At 33.0% G+C, this 23,019-nt stretch overlaps 1 protein-coding gene across 1 annotated transcript in view; it reads right to left on the bottom strand.

The window, feature by feature from the left end:
- The window catches only part of KANSL1L (KAT8 regulatory NSL complex subunit 1 like), a gene marked incomplete at its 5' end in the record, with an annotated part of 101,903 nt that overhangs the window by 70,134 nt on the left and 8,750 nt on the right, over positions 1 to 23,019 (bottom strand). Inside the window, 2 exons of the mRNA XM_082690086.1 lie at positions 989 to 1,193; positions 19,386 to 19,507. Of these exons, the coding sequence (XP_082546212.1) occupies positions 989 to 1,193; positions 19,386 to 19,507 (327 nt within the window). The remainder of the gene's footprint in view (positions 1 to 988; positions 1,194 to 19,385; positions 19,508 to 23,019) is intronic.

The raw sequence follows: 23,019 nt of genomic DNA, 5'->3' as shown, positions 1-23,019 counted from the left end.
GATGAATAAAGGCCAATCTTTACAATCTCAGAAAATATATTCTAGTAACATCTAACAAATCCCCTAAATTACTCAAGCAAATTCCTTCCAGTCAGACTATTATGGCATACTCATACATTCAACATTTTCAATAAGCAATTCTATGTGTAATTATGAAATTACAAACTCGATTTCAAAAAATATTTATCTAGTTCGTATAGCATATTTAAATAAAAATCATTAAACAAAATATGACTTTGTATGTAAAAACTTTAAATAAAAATATCTTCCCATTAAGAAACTTTCCTAAAAAGCACATCATATAACAAAAACTAAAGGTAACTCATCTTGACTTTTATCACAGTTTTAGGTATGTATTGAAAGATGTACATTTAACATTCTGCTAACAAATGAAAAATATGCTTTTTTAAATGCATGTTTTTGTTTTCTTTCCAGTGTAACAGAATTCATTGTTAAAATGCACGTTTTTAATGAAGTATATTTTAATTGTAAAAAGTATCAGCATGGATATATAAAATTGCATTGCTTATATTCCAGACAAAGGAAAAGACATTCTCTCCAGGATTAACAAATACTAAACCTAAAAAGGAGAGTGATGCCATCTCCTACAAAATAACTGGCAGCTATGAAGATTTCTACTTTTTTTTTCTTTACTAAGCAAAAGACAAATATGTAGTACACTTGTGTTTTCCTTATTACCCTTACTAGCAAAATTTTAAACCACTATGATATGTAATTTTCCTCCAAATTAGTTTAAGCATAAAAGGTATTTTTTAAAAATGGAGATGTGAGAATTTTAATACACTGCCATGTTAAAAATTTTATTAAATTCCACTTATTATTGTCAATAGCTATGTCTTATAAACTATATATTTAAAGGTTTCTAGATGTAATTATTCTAAACAATCATGTATAATCCGTATCCTCTTGTATGTGAAACACATTGATGACAGAATCTTTGTTCACATTTTCCCATAGGCAGCCTTACCTGCGGAGTCCAATAAAAAGTAGGGCTCAATCGGTAGAGTTTTCGTTTGTGGAAACTCTGAAGGGGCCTTGTTCGAGCAGCTGTACTCATGATAGTCAAGGACGGAGATTTCAATCTTGTCCTGTCTTTTCTCCTTTTCTTATTGTGCTTCTGGTTAAGTAACCAGCTACTGGAGGAAGAGAGCTCATCTAAATTCTCTGAAGCACTGAAATGCCATGAAATAATTGGGGAGTAGAGAGAATAAAACAAAACAAACAAACAAACAAAAAAGACAAAGAAAACTAAATGTAAATTGCCTTGATCTATTATGACAGAAGAGTATTACTTTTAGCCAATTTTGTGGTAACAATTGGCAGAAGAATGGGTATTAACGGGGATTTATATATTCAAGTTGTAAAAATAATTTCTACTTCTATTTCCTCCTGTAAAACAAATATCCCATCGGTCAGAAATGCTCATATGAGTTCACCGGTACGAAGTACATGTTCACTGTAAATGAATAATTCATGCCTGTTGTTCGGTGCTGCAACTATTTACATCATATTCTTTTTGCATATGGGTGAAACTACATAAGATTATAGGTTTACAAAAGGCTAAAATCCCATACTGTATCATTAGTTGCTCTGAAATAAATACTACATACCATTTCAGTAAATTCTGAAACAAAGATACAATCTTACTATATTTTAGAAATTTTTTAAAAGTTCTGATGATATAGAAGCCACAACTATAAAATAGTGAAATAGATTACACACACTATATACAAAAATAAGCATATTAATGTCATCAACATTCTTCATATTAATTTTAAAACATATTTAAATATTTTTAAAAAATCAGAATATCAGAAAGAAGTTAATGCTCAGTGCCACATAAATTTCATTTCATTTATACCTGTATACTATATATAAAATAATTAAGTTTTTCAGGCACTACATACAATGTACCGATTTCAACCTTATTTATATAAACAGAAACTAGTCAATTTACTATTTTAATATCAACAAGTGAATCTGCCATATGTTGTATTGCTAATAAACATACATTCTAGTAAGTTATTTAACTTAAGTAGAATTGGTGCTTAACCGTAAATTTAAGATCTGGTTTTTCTATAGCAGCATCATTAGTTTCAAATCATATTTATGTCTGCTATAAAATATTCTCCTAGCTTATGGATAAAGAAAGTAACTTAAGAGTGCTTTATAGTAATAAGAAATCAGAAATAAAGGCACCTGAATGACTTTTCTTGGTAACACCAAAGAGAATTAAATATGGAATTTGGTGACTATAATACACCCAACAAGTACTTGAGTATGTACTACTGGCCATACCAGTATAGGGGGAAAGAGGTGATAATAACTATTTCATTTTAAAATCTGAACTTTATATTTTTTAAGACTTTATTATTTCAGAGAGAGAGAGCACAAGCTGGGGGGCTCAAGCAGAGGGAGAAGGAGAAGCAGACTCCCCACTGCGCAGGGAGTCAGACTTGGCTGGATCCCAGGACCCTGGGATCATGACCCGAGTCGAAGGCAGATACTTAACTGACTGAACCACCCACCCTAAAATCTTAACTTTAGTCTTCAGAGAAACCTACTCAAAGGAGTCTTAAGTCCCAGTTAGTAAGCATTTTAAAGATCTAAGAAAGGTTTAATACAACACTGTTCTCAAATTAACAGGTCCAATCTCAAGTCCTAGACATTATTTTCTGTAATAAGTGTATCAGTGCTAAGTAACAGTCTGCTCTTGAGAAACAGGCCAGGGAGTTGGGCTATCATGTCAAGCATGAGCAGAAGTTACAGATGATAGTATCAAAAGAGGCACTGGGTAGGGTAGGTGGTTGGCAGAGAAGTCAGGTCAGGCAGAAGACAGTTTTCAGAAGGTGGTTGATATAAGAAGTCAAGTCAGGATGCTAGAATCCAAGAAGATAGGAGTAGATCCAGTACAAAAAGAGGTTCTTCTGGCAAGTTAGAAACATCTTTAGGCAAGAGACATTGCTTCCATAGCGTCTAGAGAAAATGAAGAGCTTTTTTCATTCCAGGAGTTAACTCTGAAGCACAGTTTAACTCTGCCCTCTGTAATTCTTTAGCTGTTGATGAGACCTTATTTCCCTCCCCACAGAAGAGTTAGCCCTAAAGAAAACGAGCCACCTTCTCTTTATTGACTGACAGGACTAAGCTTTTGAATCGGCTAGAGGCTTATAGGTTGGGTTAAAGGTAAAAAGAAAATGTGCCATTTATTCACTGAATGTTGTATTTTCAAGTTGTTGTTTTTTTTTTTTTTTAAGATTTTATTTATTTGACAGAGAGAGACACAGCGAGAGAAGGAACATAAGCAGGTGGAGTGGGAGAGGGAGAAGCAGGCTTCCAGCTGAGTGGGGAGCTCGATGTGGGGCTCAATCCCAGGACCCTGGGATCATGACCTGAGCCGAAGGCAGACGCTTAATGCCTGAGCCACCCAGGCACCCCATGATTTGGCTTTAAAATGAATTAAATAATTGAGGAGAGGAGAACAGTGAAAATTGGTTGACATCTTTCTCCATTTCCACAATCACTCCCCTAATTCAAGCTCTTTTTGTCCAGGAATACTCCAAGAGCCTCTAACTGGTCTCTCTCACCCACACTTTCCCCCCTTCATTTCCTTCTATTATCAATTTTTTGGGAAAATAAATATTACCTTTTCATTCCCTTTCCTCCCATCCCTATACTGTTTGCCATCTGTCAAAGCCTTCCCATTACTCTGGAGAAAAAGACTTCAAGTTTAAAAGGCCCTGACTGGCCTGGCACCTGCCATCAGTCTCCTGACTATCTTGCATCGCAGTCCTCCCTGCTCCCTGTGTTCTAGCCACACCACCTCCTTTCATTTCAAGTAATTCACACTCTCTACAGTACAAGACCTGTTATATGTTATCTCTGCTTTACTTCTCACATCCTCCTTCAACTACTTAATTTCCAATAATCATGCAGCTCTCAGTTCAAAAGTCAGTTTCTTAGAGTCTTTCAGAGCTTGTTTCGTCTTTCCAAAGACTAGGTCAAATCCCCTTTTGAGCTCTGACAGCACTTGTTCATCTGTCTTTCAAAGCATTTTTCATAGTGATATTTTGTATTCATCTGTATGATTATCTGGTTAATTAATGTCTTTCTAGACTGTAAGTAGTGCAGGGACTGTATCTGTTTTGTTCACCCTTGTATCAAGAAATTCCTGATACTGCACCTGACATACAGGAGATGCTCAGTAAATATTTGTTGAGTGAATAGAGAAATACACACATATGTATATTGGCTGGTTTAACATCCCAGCTCTGTGCTTTATATAGTGCCTATATAAAACACATTATACCTATATAATTAGTTTAGTGAATGAGTAAACATTGAACCTTTTAAATAACCTAAAAAGCAGAAGAGGTTCTAAACGAAAGACTACAAAAAAGCTTTTAGAAAAATTTTATATATCTATGTATCTGTACAGATATATAGATATATATAGAGACAGAGATAGGGCTTTGCATTTCATTCTCTATCTCTAAATCTGGTTTACAAAAGGTAGTTTTTGGTAGTAAGATATGATGCATCTTATCTTATTGTATAGTCAAGTATGTCCATCATAAATTTAGAATAAGGAGGTAAGAACTATAAGATGTTCTCATTTGTAAAAGGGCATCAATCAAGTCTAAAAATTTCTTCTAATCTAAAACGTGCAAACAACTGAGAGCTTTATCTAAAAAAATAAAAAGTTCTGAGTTCATACTTTATATTAACTCTATTTACTTTCTCTAATAGTTATTTAATGACTTTCTGAAATAACTGGTTTTCTATTACAATCCTAGAAAATCCTAGCAGTTAAGATATTTAGGTACGATAACAAGTATTCAATTTGCTGCTACAGAGTTTGAGTGGAAAACTTCAAGTGAATTTTTTTTACAGTACAGTCCTATACTCTCAATTACTATAGGAACCAAAGTCCCAAAAGTTTTCATTTTTTACCAGATATTCTACTGTAAATCACTACCAAAATCAATTCCTGAAAACATTATACACTTATATTAATAAATAAAACAATCTAACAATATGAATATATGGGGGCATGGATTAACTAATTTTTGGGTGTTATCTCAGTGGCAGTATTAATGGTAGAGGATGTGGAAAAACAGTTTAATTTTGATATTTATTTTCTTTCTTTCACAAACCCAGTGAAAGACAATCTAGAGTTCTTCACAGTAAATTATTCAAATATTTAATAACCTTTTGCCTAAACCAAATTATCCTCTTAGAAGGACAGGAATATTGGAATAATGACCTTATAAGGCTGTGCTCAAATATTTTTAGTAAATAAGAAACTTTGGAGCTTGGTTGTAAATTCAGAATGCTAGAACCATAAAAGCATAAAAAAGACTTCATGAGATTATTTTAATCTTTTGTTCTCAAGAAGAGCAGAACATAAATTTTTAATTTTAACTTTAAAATACTGTTTAAGGATAGTAGTTTTCAATATTTCTCCCATATTTACCCATTCTTATATTATATAAACTTTTTAAAGAGTAGAGGGGTGTCTGGGTGGCTCAGTCAGTTAAGTGTTCCACTCCTGATAAATTCAGGTCTGGATCTCAGGGTAGTGAGTTCAAGCCTCCATCGGGCTCCAAGCTGGGCATGGAGCCTACTTAAAAAAATAAATAAAATAAAATTTACAAAAAGTACAAATCAATAAGGAAGAATGAGAATGTGAATTCTCAAAAAGCTTCTCATATCTCCACTCCTAACCCCCAGTTCCCATATATTCACATACAAAATACCCATACCCACTGTCCTGGGTTGAAGAGTGCCCTCACAAAAGTTACACCCACCAAGAATGTCACAGTGTGACCTTATTTGGAAATACAGTCTTTGTAAATGTAATTAGGTAAAATGAGGTCATAGAGGATTAGAGTAGACACTAAATCCACTCACTGATGTCCTTATAAAAGAGACAGACAATGAAGAGAAGCACCCAAGGAATAATGCCCCGTGGATAAAGAGGTGAGGTAGAGACTGGAGAGATGGGCTCCGAGCCACAGGATGCCAAAGACTGCCAGCAACCAGGAGAAGCCAGGCAAGAAACGATTCTTCCCTAGAACCTTCATTGAGAACACGGCCCTAAGCCCTTGATTTTTAAATTCTAGCCTACAGAACTGTGAAAGAGTAAGTATCTGTTATTTTAAGCCACTCAGTGGTAATTTGTTACAACCACCCTAGGAAACTAAAATATCTATAAAACTACACATCTAAAAATCACTGTTTTTGCATGATTAGTAATCTCTATTTCAATTCTCTCCTTTTCATCAGTTGTTCTTTGATGAATTCAATGTATAGCAAGAACTTTGTCCAAATTTCCCTGATGTCAAACATCCTTCTAATAACTGAATTTACTATCTTGTTTTCTCTTGATAGTTTTTGGAAAAATGAATGCATCCCATACTTAGATAACTCAATGACATTTAGGATGGCATTCACCTTTGCCATTTGAAAGAAATTTTAAAGAATTTACCTAAAATAGGGCTTATATAAACTTACTAAAATGGTCTTCCTATGGGCATTACTTGTCCTCCAAATGTCAAAAGTAAAACAACTCTCTCAAAGGACCAATGGATCACGATAACAGGCATTATCTGGTACAGAGAAAACCGTACATTTACCAGGCCATTTCCCCTACTTTAGGTATTAAGGAGAAAAACTATACCCCTTACTCAAATTACAAGTCCCTTTATTGTAAGAATTAAAGATATATCTATAAATCTTTATATCTTTGATATATCAAAATAAGATCTAAAACTGATTCTAATTTCTCAACTATGAAAATAATATATAAATGTGATAGAAAATAAGCATACTCTGAGCAATATGATTTCTACTTTCTTTTTAGTATTTTGTGAGTTTTCCAATTTTCCTACAATGAGCTTGTACTGTTTTTCTAAACAAAAAATGTCATCTGAAAATCAGTCTTTTAAAAAAATTTTTCTATTAGGGACTTATTTTTATAAGATTTTTAAGTAATCTTTATATCCAATGTGGGGCTTGAACTTATAACCCTGAGATCAAAAGTCACATGCCCTACCAATTGTGATAATTAGATGCCCCTGTATTAGGGACTTCCAACAGATTTTTAAATGACTAATATCAGAATAAGTAATAACTAGTGTCAGAGTAGTCATATACTAGTAATGATTAGTATCAGAGTAAGATACTTATGAGACATAATTACCAAATGTAATAATATGAATTTTATTTGGACCATGACTAAAAAGCCATATTTTATTACCAATAAAAAGATAATTTTGAGACAACTGGAGAAACCTGAATATGAATAGAGAATTTTGTGATAGCAACAAATTATGGCTAATAATATAAAAGTTAATAAGCAGATGATAATACCAAGGTAGGTATGTTTAAAAAAAAGAAAAAGCTGATTCAAAGAAATATACAGAAGAATTTACAAGTTAAAGTAACTATCAGTACAATTTGCTTTTTAAAAGTCCATAGAAAACAATGGGTCAGGAAGGGAAATAGTTGAAATGAATTAGGAAAATCTTGGGAATTCTTATCTTCTTCTTTTTTTTTTTCTCTAAGTAAACTCTACCCCCAATGTGGGACTGGAACCCACATCCCCAAGATTGGGAGTCGTATGCTCTACAGACTAAACCAACTAGGTATGCCCAAAATCTTGGGGATTCTTAAAGCTGGGAATATGTGAATTCACTTTACTATGCTTTCTATATGTCGAAGTTTTATATAATAAAAGGTAGAGAGAAAAAGAAGATTATTACAGTGCTAACTGCTATTTTTATCTCTCTCCAAATTTTACTTTAAAATGAAAAATAGTAATTAGTAAAACAAAGTCTCCATTTCAAACTTTCAAACAAATTATATGTGAGAAAAACAGCTCAGAGATTATATTGAAGAATCTGAATTGTATCTCCCGAACTATAGATTAGCTAGAAATGTTTGACAAACTTTCATGTCTCAATTCTCAGAATTGATATCCTGCCATTATTGATATCCTAGTCTCTTTGCCTAATACTTTAAAAAGTATCACTTGAAGAGCACTTGGCTAGCTCAGTCAGTAGGGCATGCAACTCTTGATCTCAGGACTGTAAATTTGAGCCCCATGTTGGGTGTAAAGATTACATAAAAATAAAAAACTTAAGAGCTTAAGAATTTAAGAGCCAGAGATAAAAACAGCAGATAATGAATGTCATTCGAATGAACCCAAAATTATACTGAAAATTTCAGCCTAGAATATGCAGCTAACAGTGTTTTCTTCTGAGAAGTGACTATTGAAGATATTATAAGGATGAAAAATTACTTTCTATGTAATTAGTTTGCCAGCTTAACTGCAGTTTTTCAATAATGATATCCAATTAGAAAGAATGGTTGCACTTCAAGAGATAATTATCATTAGTGAAAATAAATAGCATGGCAATGATTCATTGGAATTTAATTTTGTATCATGTTCTGGGTCTCATTAAGGCAAAAAAAAAACAACAATAATAAAAATCTAGATATTACTTCAAATAGAAATTCACTTTCTCTGAGATAATACCCCATGGGGTAAGCAAGGATCCATTTACAACATTTTATCTTATTTTAGAGTACAAGATCTAAAAATTAATATCTCTATGATGATAAAATATAATGCCTCATTTGTTTGAAGACTCAATCTTGTCAGTTGCTCATTCCTGGTGATTCATCTTAGACCCTGCTGCCAAGATTTATAAAGCTAAGAAAAACAATTCTAACTTCTGGGAGATACTGCCATTGAACAAGAGGTGGGGGTTGGGAATTAATGAATAACAAGTGGGCAAATAGGTAGCCTGGAAAATAATTAACCAGGTGAATTTACTTTAAACATAGTGAGAGAACAGTTCATTAGAATATTATAAAAATCACCTTAAAATTTTATTAAATTATATTCAACAATAAACTTTATGTGATCCCCTAAAAATTAATATACAGAATAGGTGGCCAACCTTTAAATATTAAAATCTTAAAATTCTTCTAACCTCATTATACACAAAAATTATGATATAATATGATATCAAGCTAGAATAAGTACCCTTTGTTAGAAGAACTGTAATACTTCACCTATGCGATTACTTATCTGGCAATCCCAAGTATACAGAATATGGATGAAATCACAAAATCCTTTCAAATAACCCAAAAACCTCACTGTTCATACACAAAAGTTCACTCCTGTTACTGTTAGGAGAGGACTTCTTTCTTACTAGAGAATGTCTCTTATTATAATACAAATATTTCTACCGCTTTTGTTACCTGATTTTCTAGTCCATCAATAAATTAGATGAGACAAAGCAGAACTGCAGGAGATAGCCATGAGAGCAATGCTGAAAATATCAATCTGACTATGGGGAGAAAAGAGAAATGAGTACAAAATATTTTTTTATGGAATGCTGATTACCTGCAAGAAATCTTAAGACATTTCATTCATTCAACCAATATCTACTCATGCCCATAATGTGACTGACACTCACTGATCTAGATGCTAGGAAATGAGCAGTTAATAAGTCAGACTAAAAAAGCTTCTGCTCTCATGGAGCTTAGATTTTCATCCAGGAAGACAGAAAATGAACAAGTTAAAGCAAAATGAAATGAAACAAAACAAAACAAAATACTCTCACACTTGTTATTTTATTTGATCCTTACAACAATCCAGGAAGCAGACTGCTTGGTTTCGTTGGAACTGGGATTTAGAAAGTTGCCCAAGAGTGCAATGCAACTAAAGTTAGCTCAGAATTGGGACTGATCTCAGATTCGTCTCATTCCAAAGGGGTATTTTTGATTTTGTAATTTTTTTTTTTTTTATTTTTTTTTTTTGGAGAGAGAGAGTGCTCGCAAACAGGGATGGGCAGGAGAGAAGAGGAAGAGAGAATTTTAAGAAGGGCCCCATGTCCGGTGCGTAGCCTGACATGGCGCTCAATCTCATGACCCTGAAATCACGACCTGAGCCAAAATCAAGAGCTGGATGCTTAACAGACTGAGCCACCAAGGTGCCGCCCAAAGGGATGTTATTATTTTTTTTTAATGTTTATTTTATTTGAGAGAGACAGGGAGATTGTGTGAGCATATGCATGAGCATGGGAGGAGAGGGAGAGAATCTCACAAGGCTTGATGCCATGACACTAAGGCCATTACCTAAGCTGAAATCAAAAAGTTAGACGTTCAACGACCTGAGCCACCCCGGCACCCCCCCTTTTTTTTAAGGTTTATCTGAGAGAGAAAATGGGGGGCAGGGGCAGAGGGAAAGGGAGAGAGTTTCAAGCCAACTCAGCTTGAAACTCTCTGAGCTGTAGAGCCCAACGTGGGACTTGACCCCACAACCCTGAGATCAGGACTTGAGATCATGACCTGAGCTGAAACCAAAAGTCGGACACTTAACTGACTGTACCACCCAGGCACCCACCAAAGGAATATTTTTAACAATGAGTTTTTTCATAGCACTTGATCAGGGTTTAAAATTATGCATCTATTTCTATGATTATTTGGTTGATGTCATTTTTTCCCCACTCACACTTTATACCTTGAGTACAGAGACCAATGTGTTTTTGTTCAACATGTATCCTTCCTGCCCAATCCAATATCTAGCACACTGAGGCTACTCAGTAGATATTTACTATCAAGTAAATTATTTTACAGATATACAGCTATTATCTCCATACTCCCTGAGGATGTGGCCAGTCATGAGCCTGAGTAATCAAAGAAAAATTTAATTAACTTCAGTATCATCCAAGAAAGGCAGTATATAACAAATTTTCTTAAACAATTCTTGGTTTATATGAAAGTTTCTAGTACTTGAGTAGAATCCCCATTCCTCATACTGTCTTAAATACCTCCTTCATACTAGCCTCTAGATTATGCTATAATGTTAACTAAAGCATGTTGAATAAAGTAATTTTTCTCTATTCACTAAATCTCTTGATTTGTACTAACATAAAATGATTACATCCAAAGGAAAACACAAGAGTCATGTGACAAAAAGATACATTTTAGGCTGTTTTGAAATCTCTGTTTTTATTGTTCACTTGTTTTAAAAAAAGGAATTCCTCAAAAATAAACATTAATTGAAGAATATTAGTACTAGAAGCTACTTTATAAATATTTGTGTCCCAGTAAATTTAAAGATAAAGAAATAAGATGTGAAGAGATTAAATGACTTGCCCAAGGTCACAAAATGTCTAAAACAAAAAGAATATATAAAATGTAAATGCTATATGCATAACAACAAATTATCTCAAAACCACTGAATCATAAAAAACACTATAATTGATTGAAAATGAATACAAGTTACAATGGGGGGGAATTAAATGTCCCAAGATAGTCTTGTGAAGAGATACTTTATGTAATTTGAGGATAAAACCCAATACTGTGTTTACCCTGAATTTTTAAGTAATTGGTTTAATTACAGGGTCCCTTACCAAATTAGGCAGACCAAAGTCAGGACAGCAACTTTATATCTCCCCAAGAGATATGATGGAGAAAGAGGTGGTACCTCTGATTCCCTGAACCTATGTAATGAATGTTCAGTAATAGCTGGCCCTACATAGGCCTTACAATCCTTATCATTTTTTAATAAAGATTTTATTTATTTGCCAGAGAGAGAGAGAGAAAGCACAAGTAGGGGAGCGGCAGGTGGAGGGAGAAGCAGGGTCCCCACTAAAAAGAAAGCCCAGTGTGGGACTTGGTCCTGGGACCCCAGGATCATGACCTGTGCCAATGGTAGACACTTAACTGACTGAGCCACCCAGGCATCCCTTAAAATCCTCATCATAACTCAGGCCATTTGGAAGCACTTTTTTCTTTTTTTAAAGTAAGAACAGTTCTAAATCAGTAACTAGTATAATGCCATAAAATGAAAGAAATAAGAATGCCTACAATTTTAATATACATACTTAAAATATACAGTTTTAACATAGTATGTCCTTACATAAAAATATCAGTGGTTAACATTATTAGGCTATTTCTTATATGCCAGGCATTGTTATAAGAGTTCTGTATATACTGTCTTATTTACTTCTCATATAATCATATACTACTCTCAATATCTGATATGTTTACTCTAAGACATACTTAACTCTCAATGATCTGTGTTGTGGCATACTACATTTTAACAAACTAACATGTACTTTTTAAGAAAGTATGATTATAAAAATTGGGTAAGAGTGGAAACTGAGTAATTGCCAAATGTTGGTTAATACTTGGTAAAATTTTGGGGCACCTGGGTGGCTCATTGGGTTAAAGCCTCTGCCTTCAGCTCAGGTCATGATCCCAGGGTCCTGTGATCAAGCCCCACATTGGGCTCTCTGCTCAGTGAGGAGCCTGCTTCCCCCTCTGTCTCTCTCTGCCTACTCTCCTGCCTGTTTGTGATCTCTGTCAAATAAACAAATACAATCTTAAAAAAAAAAAACGATAAAATCTTGGAGCAAAGAGAATATAAGTATTTAGACAACACCAACACAATGACTTTTAAGAACTATAAGGTCAATTTATATCCTTTATCACAGCAAATTAACAAATTTCCTATCACTTTCCTATCCTATCATTACCTTTACTTCAAAAGGTGAATATACCTTTTATCTGTATCTATATTCTGTAACTTCCTATTATATTGCTATTATTAGTTCTGACATTTGTACTGATTTACACATCTCAGCTAAGTATGCAACTCAAAATTCACAAGTACATGTAGGAGTACTTTTCAGATCAGAGGAGACATTTTACACTACAGCTGTATGTCCTTGTCTTTAGCCAGTCTTCATGTGCTTCCCACATGTATGAACACTTTCATTGAAAAAGAACAGACACCCTGGATTAAGACAGATTTGACAGATAAAGAAAAGGGCAAGGGTTCTAATATCAAAAACTAGGTCATTCTTTATCACTAAATTTTAAAGTAACATGTTGAAGTAAGAATTGTTTCCCTTTCAACAAATTAAATATATTCCTCTTCCTGTCTTAAAATTTTGATATCCTATGGTTATTATTTAAACAGTGTGCAACTAGTCAAATTTTGCTCAGAGGTTTAGGATAATAATGCCATTTTTTTTTTCCAAACCTATAGTGGCCACTGTGTTTTCTATTCACTCTTTTGCACATAATTTGAGCCCTATTTTTCTGAACTTTTTGATTGTAAAATATAAGATACCTATAAATAAGTCCATAAAATGTCTATCTGATGTTTAACTTATAAATATGAAGCAATGCTTCTTCTACTCTTCTACTGTCCCATAATCATCACTCAGGCCAAGAAATGGAATATTACTGGCACCTATGAAGCCTCCTCCCCACCATGTGGACCTCCTCTTCATATTTAGCATAGAACGATAAAAAGTTAAATCACAATCAGTACTTTTACCAGTATCCTGAATAACTAATGACTTGAGAACAATTTAAAACCATTTACCTTCCTCCTGACATGTGTGCTATTGTTGCCATGGGATTTTTTTTTTAGTAGCCCCACTAGACACGTTTTATTATTTGTTTACATATATCCATATAATTATTTACTATTTCATTTGTCCTTAGTTCCTTCTTGTATCTTAAATGACTCATCTAGGATCCTCACTTTCCATTGCTTGAAACAGAGCCTTTATGGTTATCATTATAATTAGAGTCTACCAGTGACCTACTCCTTAGTTTTGATTTGTCTAAAGACAGACTTTAAAGATGCTTTCTCTGGGTATAGAATTTCTAGGCAGTTATTTCCTTTCAACACACTGAAGATACCATTCCACTGTACTGTGGCTCTCATTACTACTCTTGAGAAGTCAGCTGTTAATCAAACTGTGCCGGTGATGTCTTCCTCCTTCTCCACCACTGCTATTGCTTTTAGATGTTCCATTTGTCTTTGTTCCAACACCCCGCCCAGCACCCCCACCGCCCAACCATTTCCTGTTTCTAGAGAGTTTTTTATTTGTCTTGCTTAAGAATCTGTGTCTGGCTTCCTGAAATTGGTGTCTCTCATCAGACTGGGTAATTTTTCAGTCAATTTCTCTTCAAATATTGGTTCTGATCCATTCTCTAGCTTCATTCAGATCTCCAGTTAAGTCTTATATTAGACCTGCCCAGTATGTTCTCAAAATTTTAAATGACTCTTCTTTATTTTCCATAGTTTTATTTCTTTACCTACAATCTGGAACTTTTCTTCTAATCTAGCTTCTGTGTTATATGTTCTCTCTTCAACTGTGTCAATGTTGCCAAACTCACTTAAGTTTTTAAATGTCAGTATTTTTCAGAAATTTTATTTGGACCTTTTTCAAATGTGCTATGTAACTTTTACAGTTTCTTCCCTGAAGATATTTTCCAGTCTACCTTTTATTTCTAAAATCAAATTAAGCACCATTTAAAAATATAATCAGTGTTTGATAATTCTAATATCTGAAAACTTTGTGATCTCTTTTTGCTATTATCTTTTTATTCTTACTCTTATCACTCTCTCATACATCTGATTACATTTAACTGTGTGCTGATCACTGCCTTGAGAAACTATTTCTGAGAATTTCCTAGAGCTAAGAAAGATGATGCCTTCCTCCAGAGAGAAGCTACACTTGCCTCTGCCATCTACCTTACAGTATCACCTATTCCAAAACCATTTTACCCTAGGGATTCCTTGGAGGACTCATTAATGCAAATTTGAACTGAAAATCCATGTGAAAGTCCCCACCATGGTCAGGCTATCTCAAAGACAGATAGGGTTTGTTTTCTTTTGTTTCTGCTCTGCTCAGCACCAAGGCAACTTTCCCCATGGTGCCCTACATGGGGAAGGGAAACAGTTTTCCTTCTGATTTACATTTATTCTAAGGCTGTCACCCATGAAGGAGGATTTCATTTCATCTCCCTACCATAGACAATATTTTGATTTATTTCAGCTTTATCTTCTTCTAACCTCACAACCTATTAAAACTTCATTTGATTTTTGATTTGGCTTGATTTCTCTTTCTTTTCTCACAAAGCTATTAAAACCCTACTCAATTTTGTCAGCATTTGGCCTCAGACAAACACAGATGCTACATTTTGCTTACTTTTCTGGTTTCTTGCTTTTTCTTAGCTTTAGGCTTAGAAATATCATTAATATTCACTAATTTCTTATTTTCAAAATAAACAATAAAATATTCTTATTCAATCCAGCAATTCCACTTCTGGGCATATGTCAAAAAAATTAAAAGCAAGGACTCAAACAAAAAGAAAAATAAAGGATTCAAATAGATATTTGTATACTCATGTTCACAGCAGCATTATTCCCAATAGCCAAAAGGTAGCTATTCCTATGTTCACCCAGGGATCAATGACTAAACAAAATGTGGTCTATACATAGAATGGAATATTATTCCATCTTCAGAAGGGAATGTTGATACATGCTATAATATGGATGAACCTTGATGAGATTATGCTAAGGTTAAAACAGTAAATTCTGTATTATGTACATTTTATGAACCTTGATGAGATTATGCTATGGTTAAAACAGTAAATTCTGTATTACGTACATTTTATCAGGATTTTAAAAGTTCTTATTCAAATGACTAATTTCCCTACCTTCACTTTTACTTAAATGCATAAAATGAACAGTATTTATGTGCTTAATGGGACACCTTCAGAAAGTGTTTTCTGGTTAAGGGTCAAGTTTGAATAACATTAACTAAGCCCTTAGTCTTGAAAACCTCTGATTCTTAAAGATGTTTTCTTCATATATAATTACATGTGAAGAAAAAAATAAAAACGATGTTGGAAAAACACAAAGATATAAGAAATAAAATTAGGCCTTATCTAACATTTTACTCCCAGGAGCAAAAGGCTCATAAATAGATAAATTTCACCTCCCTTCAGTAGAGATATTTTTTTTTTAAAGATTTTATTTATTTATTTGACAAACAGAGATCACAAGTAGGCAGAGAGGCAGGCAGAGAGAGAGAGAGAGAGAGAGAGAGAGAGAGAGAGAAGCAGGCTTCCTGCGGAGCAGAGAGCCCGATGCGGGGCTTGATCCCAGGACCCTGAGATCATGACCCGAGCCGAAGGCAGCAGCCCAAACCACTGAGCCACCCACGCGCCCCAGTAGAGATATTTTTAAACCAAAACTTTTTCGTTATTACTATAAAATCGTGTTTCCATGTAATTTTCAAAATCTATGGTAATATTCTCAAATGTGAGTACTGTAAAATAGTCTATTAAATTTACAGAATTTCACTATTAGGTACTTGTTTATTTTATAAAAAGTTCAATTAGAGAATACTTTAAAATTCTTAGTTTTACAAATATCAATTAAGCACTTTTTGCAATATAGTTAAGAGGTTAAAAATAAAAAAAGAAAACAACTTAGAAACCACAAAACATCATTCTCCAGGGGTAGGCTATTTCATGTTACAAAAAAAGGAGGAGGAAAAGGAAGGGAAACGAAGGGAAGACGGAATGTTTGACTGGTCAGTGTCCATCCAAACCTTCATCTAACTCCTACAGCTTCCTTTCCCACTCCTAATTTGCCAACAACCACTTATAAACAACTTTATCTACACCCATCTTAACCTCTGTCATGCCACTCTAAAGGAACAAGTGTATTTCCACCTTATATAAAATCCCCCCATAACTTTATGATATATATTTCATTTACCATCTCTAGCTCTTTCCCTTCATTTTAATATTTACATTTCTTCTATTTTAAAAAGAAAAATCTCTTTCTTGATCTTGTACATCCATTTCATTATAGTCTTTACAGTCAGCAACTTTTAAAGTGTAATCTTGACTCCTTCTCTCTACTTCATCTCCAGTTCTCTTATCAGCCCACTCTATCCCTCTCCATCATATCACTGCACTGCTTGTGCTACGGTCTCAATTTATAACTGGCAAAACAAAGAGACATTTTTCAGACCTCCCTTTAACACCTGACACAACCACCACAAATCCTCAAAATTTTCTACGTTTCCTTCAAAGTTATTACTCTCTTATCTTCAAAATATTCTAGTTTCTCTGTTCCTGGTTAAATAGATTTGTATATTATAGTATATATATCATAAAGAGAATTTTTACAAAAATTTTAATGAAACTAGAAGTATCCCACAGTTTGTGGTAACAAAGCACTTAAAAAATAATTATTAAACTTAAAGATAAATCAAATATTTTAAACAAAAACCCTAATATTCTAAATATGCTCACCTTTTTTGGTGGTGGTTGGGGGGGAGGGGGGGTTGAACAGGAGAGAAAGAAAATCTTAAGCATGCTCCATGCCCAGCAATGGGCCTGAGGCAGGGCTTGAGCTCATTACCTCAAGACCCTGAGGATCATGACTGGAGCTGAAAGCAAGAATCAGATGCTGAACTGACTACACCACCCGGACACCCTGCTCACCTTCTCTTTGATGAAAGGTAGCTATATTACATTTTCTAGCCAATGCTAGAAAATGAAATCTTTTCTTCAAGAGAAATATATTTTGAAAACAAATGTGAAAATGTTTTTTGAAAATAAATGCTTTTCAAAAGGAACTCATTTATATAAAAAGCATTCTGAGAACATGTTGATTACTGCCAAAAATAAATAAATTAGTAAAATTAATTAAAACACGTATCAGAATACTTCAAAAATTTGGAGAACAAATTTTTATCTCATCTATCAAAGAATTTAAGTAGGTTTTAAACCTGCTATAAACATTTTTTTTCTCATTTCCCTCCTAATCCCCTGTTAAAACTTTCAAAAATAAACCTTCCAGTTAATTTGTAGGAACAAATACCTGACATCAGGAAAGATGGCAATTACTAGCAGATTTCAAGAAGAACCTGTGAACTACTAGTAAACAGAATTGAAAAAGGTTCATGTTAGGTAAATAAGGCAAATGTTAACATCTCTTTCATTTGGAAGCACGGATCTTTTCAACTATGAAAGTTAATAAAATCAGATATTCAAATAACTGTACACAATTCCTTTATTATTATACATTCTAAATAATTATATTTCACCTATGAGACTGCAGGCTAGTTAAAAGTGGAGACTTGTCTTCATCTTTATAACCTAGTGTTTTGACTATATGACATACAGAAAATAGTTATGCAATAAATACTGTGTGAATAACCAAAAATATAGGCAAGTAGACTAAAATGATATACCTACACAGATACACAAATACATATGTATTTAACAGTGTAACGCCTGGTTAGGTAAACAAAACGCTGCCTAAAATTGGCTTGATTCAAATCACGATGTTTCCACACCAATTTAATGGTGTTTAAGGGCTCAACTTGTAATTTATGAATTCCTTTTTAAAAATTATTATTTTCTTAATTAGCATATGTTCTCCTAAATAAAGGTATCAGAGTTGCCCTATACAATATGTGAGGCTCTTTGCTTTCAAAGTGAATCATCAGTGATACAAGGAATGAATATATAAAATCAATAAACAGTAAAACAAAACCAACAGTACTTCTTCTGTGACAGACTGTGAATAAATGACCCAGCACAAATGAAACATTGGAAGTTTTAAAAATTAGATTTTCAAAATAACAAATTAGAACTAAAACCCAAACAACAGTATATTTATTTTAGGACTCAGTTTATATCCACTAATCTCATGAAGAATGTGATAGCTACTTGACATAACTTTTGCCATGGTATAAATTTTCATTTCATGCTATATTAAACAAAATTTAACAATAAATCATATAATTATTAATATAAATATTCCCCATTGCCAAATTACACTAGTCTTCCATGGTAGTTAAAGAGGCCCACATTACAATTTTATTTGAAAAAAATTAAAAAGTATATTCTGTTAGTATCTTTAATTCTAACTGAATCTTTAAAATAGAAAAATAAAACAAAATAAAAGAACACAAGGCTGTTCACAAAACAGGAATTAAGATACCATGTATACGCGTGTGTGTATTCACTAATATGATAAATTGCTAAAGGTTATGGTAATTACTAATTATATTCAGAGAAAAATTTTATCTTATAAAAACTGAGATACAAAATGATTAAGTGAAACTAAAGCTGAATTTTATGGATGATATCTACCAGTCTTCTGTGCCCAAGCTATATCTAGGGTCTTTTTTTCTTAAAATGTATTAAAAGAGCAATACGGAGCTAAAGAACATGAAACGTACAAAATGGAAGGTAAAAAAATCAATACTTCTGTAGCAAATGGTATCACTATTTTTCTTTTTTCAGAAACATTTTATATCCTGGAAAACACTCTTTCCCATTCTCAAGTTTATAGTTACATTAATTATATATGTTCACGACCTACTGATTGTACTCTAACAGTGCTTAAGGAAGAAGAAAAAAGCAACTACTTAAAAGATCAAATAAATAAATAAACAAATAAAACAAAACAAAGCCAAATTTAGAAGCCAAAATATCCCACTGATACCTACCTCCTGGAAATGCCATTAGCCAGACAATTATGGCTACAGGATTTGGAGGATAGGGGTGATGAAGTTGGGGACAAGTTGAGAGGGGCAATCAAACTGTTGATGATCTCAGTCAACTGTGCACTCTGCAAGAGAAACACCAACTTATTACTACTGCTAAGCAAGAAATTTGAGTTAGTTCCCACACCGTTAGCAAAGGTTTATTTCTTAGTAAATATTTTAATCTACGAAGATGATTTATACCACTACTGATTTTTCCACTTATTATAAATAAATCTACATTTTAAAGTACTCTTCCTTTTCTGTATCCGTTTTTATTACAGTTCCTTTATCTACTCATCCTATCGTCTTAAAAAATTTGAATTTAGCTAACAGCATCTACATAATATTTTCTTTAAGGCAGCTAAGTTAATAACAATAAAATCATAGCTATAATTTACTAAGTGACTACTATATGCCAGGCACTATGCAAAGCACTAAACATAGATAATTTCTAATCTTTATAACCAACCTGCAAAGTAGTTAATATTAGAACTACTGGTATTACTATTATTAAAATCAATTACAGCAGAGGAAATTGAAGGCTAAAAAGATTAAGTAGCTTGAATAGGATTATAAAGTTGGTAAGAAATGGAGCTAGGATTCAAATTTAGGCTTGAATCCAATGTCACGCTGTTTCTCAATATTTTTCCTAACTCAAAAATATCAGGTTTGTTTAGGTACTCAAATTTCCATTGATCCTTACTCCAAACTTAAATATACATAATATATTTGTACATAACTATATTATGTATATTTAAGTTTAATACATAATAAATAATAGATTTATAAAATTATTCTCAAAACAATAACCTACAATAATTATAATAAACATAGGCTTCATCACTGGAAACAGTATGTTTCTACAAAAGAATGACAATTATTTTCATTACACACATAGTCTGTTTATTTTACAAAAAAGGGCAAAATTAAAAGGCTTAAAAAAGGAAAAGAAAATCACGTGTAATCATATTACACAGAGAAATACTATTGCTAATATCTTAGTATATAACATCCCTCTAGACTAAGTTTTTTTGAGTCTATGTGAGCATAAGTGCATACAAAATGCATCTACACACGTACACATACACAAGACAAGCACAAGCGCACACGCACACACACACAAACACACACTGTTTTAATTAAATCATGTCATATAAATTTTCTATGACCTGGTTTTCTCACTTAATAATGTATGATTTTATTTTTTAAAATACGTGGTCCTATTTCACCATTTTTATTAATTGAAATATCTTTCCATTAGAAAATAGAGGGGTATATGAAATAATTATTTTTAAAATTTTCATTTATATGAAAATAATTCGCTATTAGAAATAATGAGATAATAATTAGTATATCTAATAATTGAATTCCTCAAAGTCTTGAAAAAGACCCTGAAATGTTTTCACCATTTACTTTCTTGAAAAATAATACATACCTAATGACTTCATTTTCATTTTTAGATTAAAGATCATTTTCAAATCAATACAAATAGATTCTTAATATACTTAGTAAGCACTCATTAATTTAGTCATACAAAGAAATTTATAAAGTATCTCATATTTTTCAGTCTGAAACACTGATATAGTCTTCTCATTGTTCCACTGCCAAAAGTATCATTAAAAATCTTCTAACCCCCCTGAGGTAACTGGTTAGGTATGTGTGAATAATTGGTCCAGAAGAACAGCCTAGCCACCAACCAATCCAGCCCAATAAAACCTCAAATATCTGATTCCATGTTTGGCATAAGAAAATCAGAGTAAAAATGAGAAAAAAGTAAATGAGGACAGGAGTAATTTAAACTTTGAAAGCAAAAACTAATCAAACTTGAAAGTTAAAACACTTACTAGCTACTGGATAATAAGGTTTTAAATGTAAACACACCCATGTGAAACTTTTTAAAAATTACCTAAAGTTCTAAAAGAAAGTCACCTTTTAATTTCTGAATAAAATACATTATCTAATAATATGTCTATATTAATACTATAAATCAATGTTATTTTTTAAAACTATTACCACTCTATAACTTAACAGTGCCTTTATATTTTAATTATCAACTCTTTAATTGCTTTTGAGATATATAAATAAGCTTTGTTTGGTAAACAAAATATTCCCCTAACAAAATTAACTTAAATCATCCAATATTTGATCTGTACTCAAGGTCCACTAAGATCAGTGAACAGTTACATACCAACAGGTTATCTTAAGAAAAATATGTGTAATATCAAGCCTGCTAACCTTGACACTTAATTCTCAACCCTCTTCAGCAAGTATTTGAAAACAATGTTTTTTTTTAATTAATTTTTTATTTTTTATAAACATATATTTTTATCCTGAAAACAATGTTTTTAATTGGCCTATAAAAACATTACTAGCATATGCTACAAGAGCAAATGATCTGTTCACAGGCAATTTAGTAATGACCTCTACAAGAGATTACTGCTGTCCCTTTCTTATCCTTTTGCTCTACACTTCCTATATCCAAAGCCATTGCCATTGTTCTCACAAGTCCTGGTTCCCTTCTCTTTCAAAGCCTCGAGCACTCCTGTCAGCCATGGGACCAAAAATAAACATAATACCCAGGGCCAATTTCATGGGGAAGCAACCTGAGCAGTTGCACAGGGCTGCCCTTAGAAGGATCCCATGATTGGTTAATGCCCTGCTGTCACAGACTTAAATCTCCTCAAAACTGTTTTTTAACAAAGAGCTATGTAATTTCATTTTGCACTGGACCCTGGAAATTAGCCAGTTCCGATGTTAACTCAGGTCTAATAAAACAAATTGTTGCTACCAAGGAGAAAGAAAGAATATAAAAAATCTCTCTCCAAAGGATAAGCAGTGACCTACAGGTAAAGAAAACAGAAGATCTGACTGACCAAGCAAATACATTTGCTTGGGTGAAACAGTTGGGGCCAAACTCAAAGGGTGGTGAAAAGAGAGGGAAGTGGGAACATAACCACTATTTAAAACACCATTTATATGGTAAAGTGCATTCGAATTTAACACTAGATAATTTAAAAAGAACTTCCTGGATTATAAAGTATTCATAAAAGTATGTTGATTATGAATTTGTGCAATTACGCAACTAAGAAAAAAAACTCTAGACAACTGTAAATTGAACAAATATGGGGTGAGAGGTATTGCACCATACTTTGACTTACCAGGAATAAAAGAGTAGTAACCTGGTACTAAATTATTTCACAATATATGACAGAAAAACCTAGAAAAATTAGATGTGAGCAGGCATGAATCCAACTTACTCACTGAAACAAGGGAACTATGTAGCTGTGATCCCAATTAGGTATATTTCAGCAGACTTAGATTGGTTGTAAGGTAACAAACTCTTACAAAGCCAGCTTTGTTCAAGAGCCACCAAAGTCTAAATAAAAATAAATGGTGTGATTTCAAAGGACAGATAGAGTAATTAAACTTCTTGAGTCATCCATAATTGAATTTCAATATTAGGAAAAGCTTTAGACTCAAAATAATTTGTTAGGGGCTTAGTCGCCATTTATTTACATGAACGTTTTTAACGAAAGAATTCATATTCTGATCTCTTTCACTAAAAATCTCTATCAATAAATTGATCACATCTATT

Source organism: Mustela nivalis (genome assembly GCF_964662115.1).
Source record: "Mustela nivalis genome assembly, chromosome: 11".
Classification (NCBI taxonomy): Eukaryota; Metazoa; Chordata; class Mammalia; order Carnivora; family Mustelidae; genus Mustela; species Mustela nivalis.
Note: the sequence above shows the minus strand (reverse complement) of the source record. Positions and strands in the feature narration are given on the sequence as shown.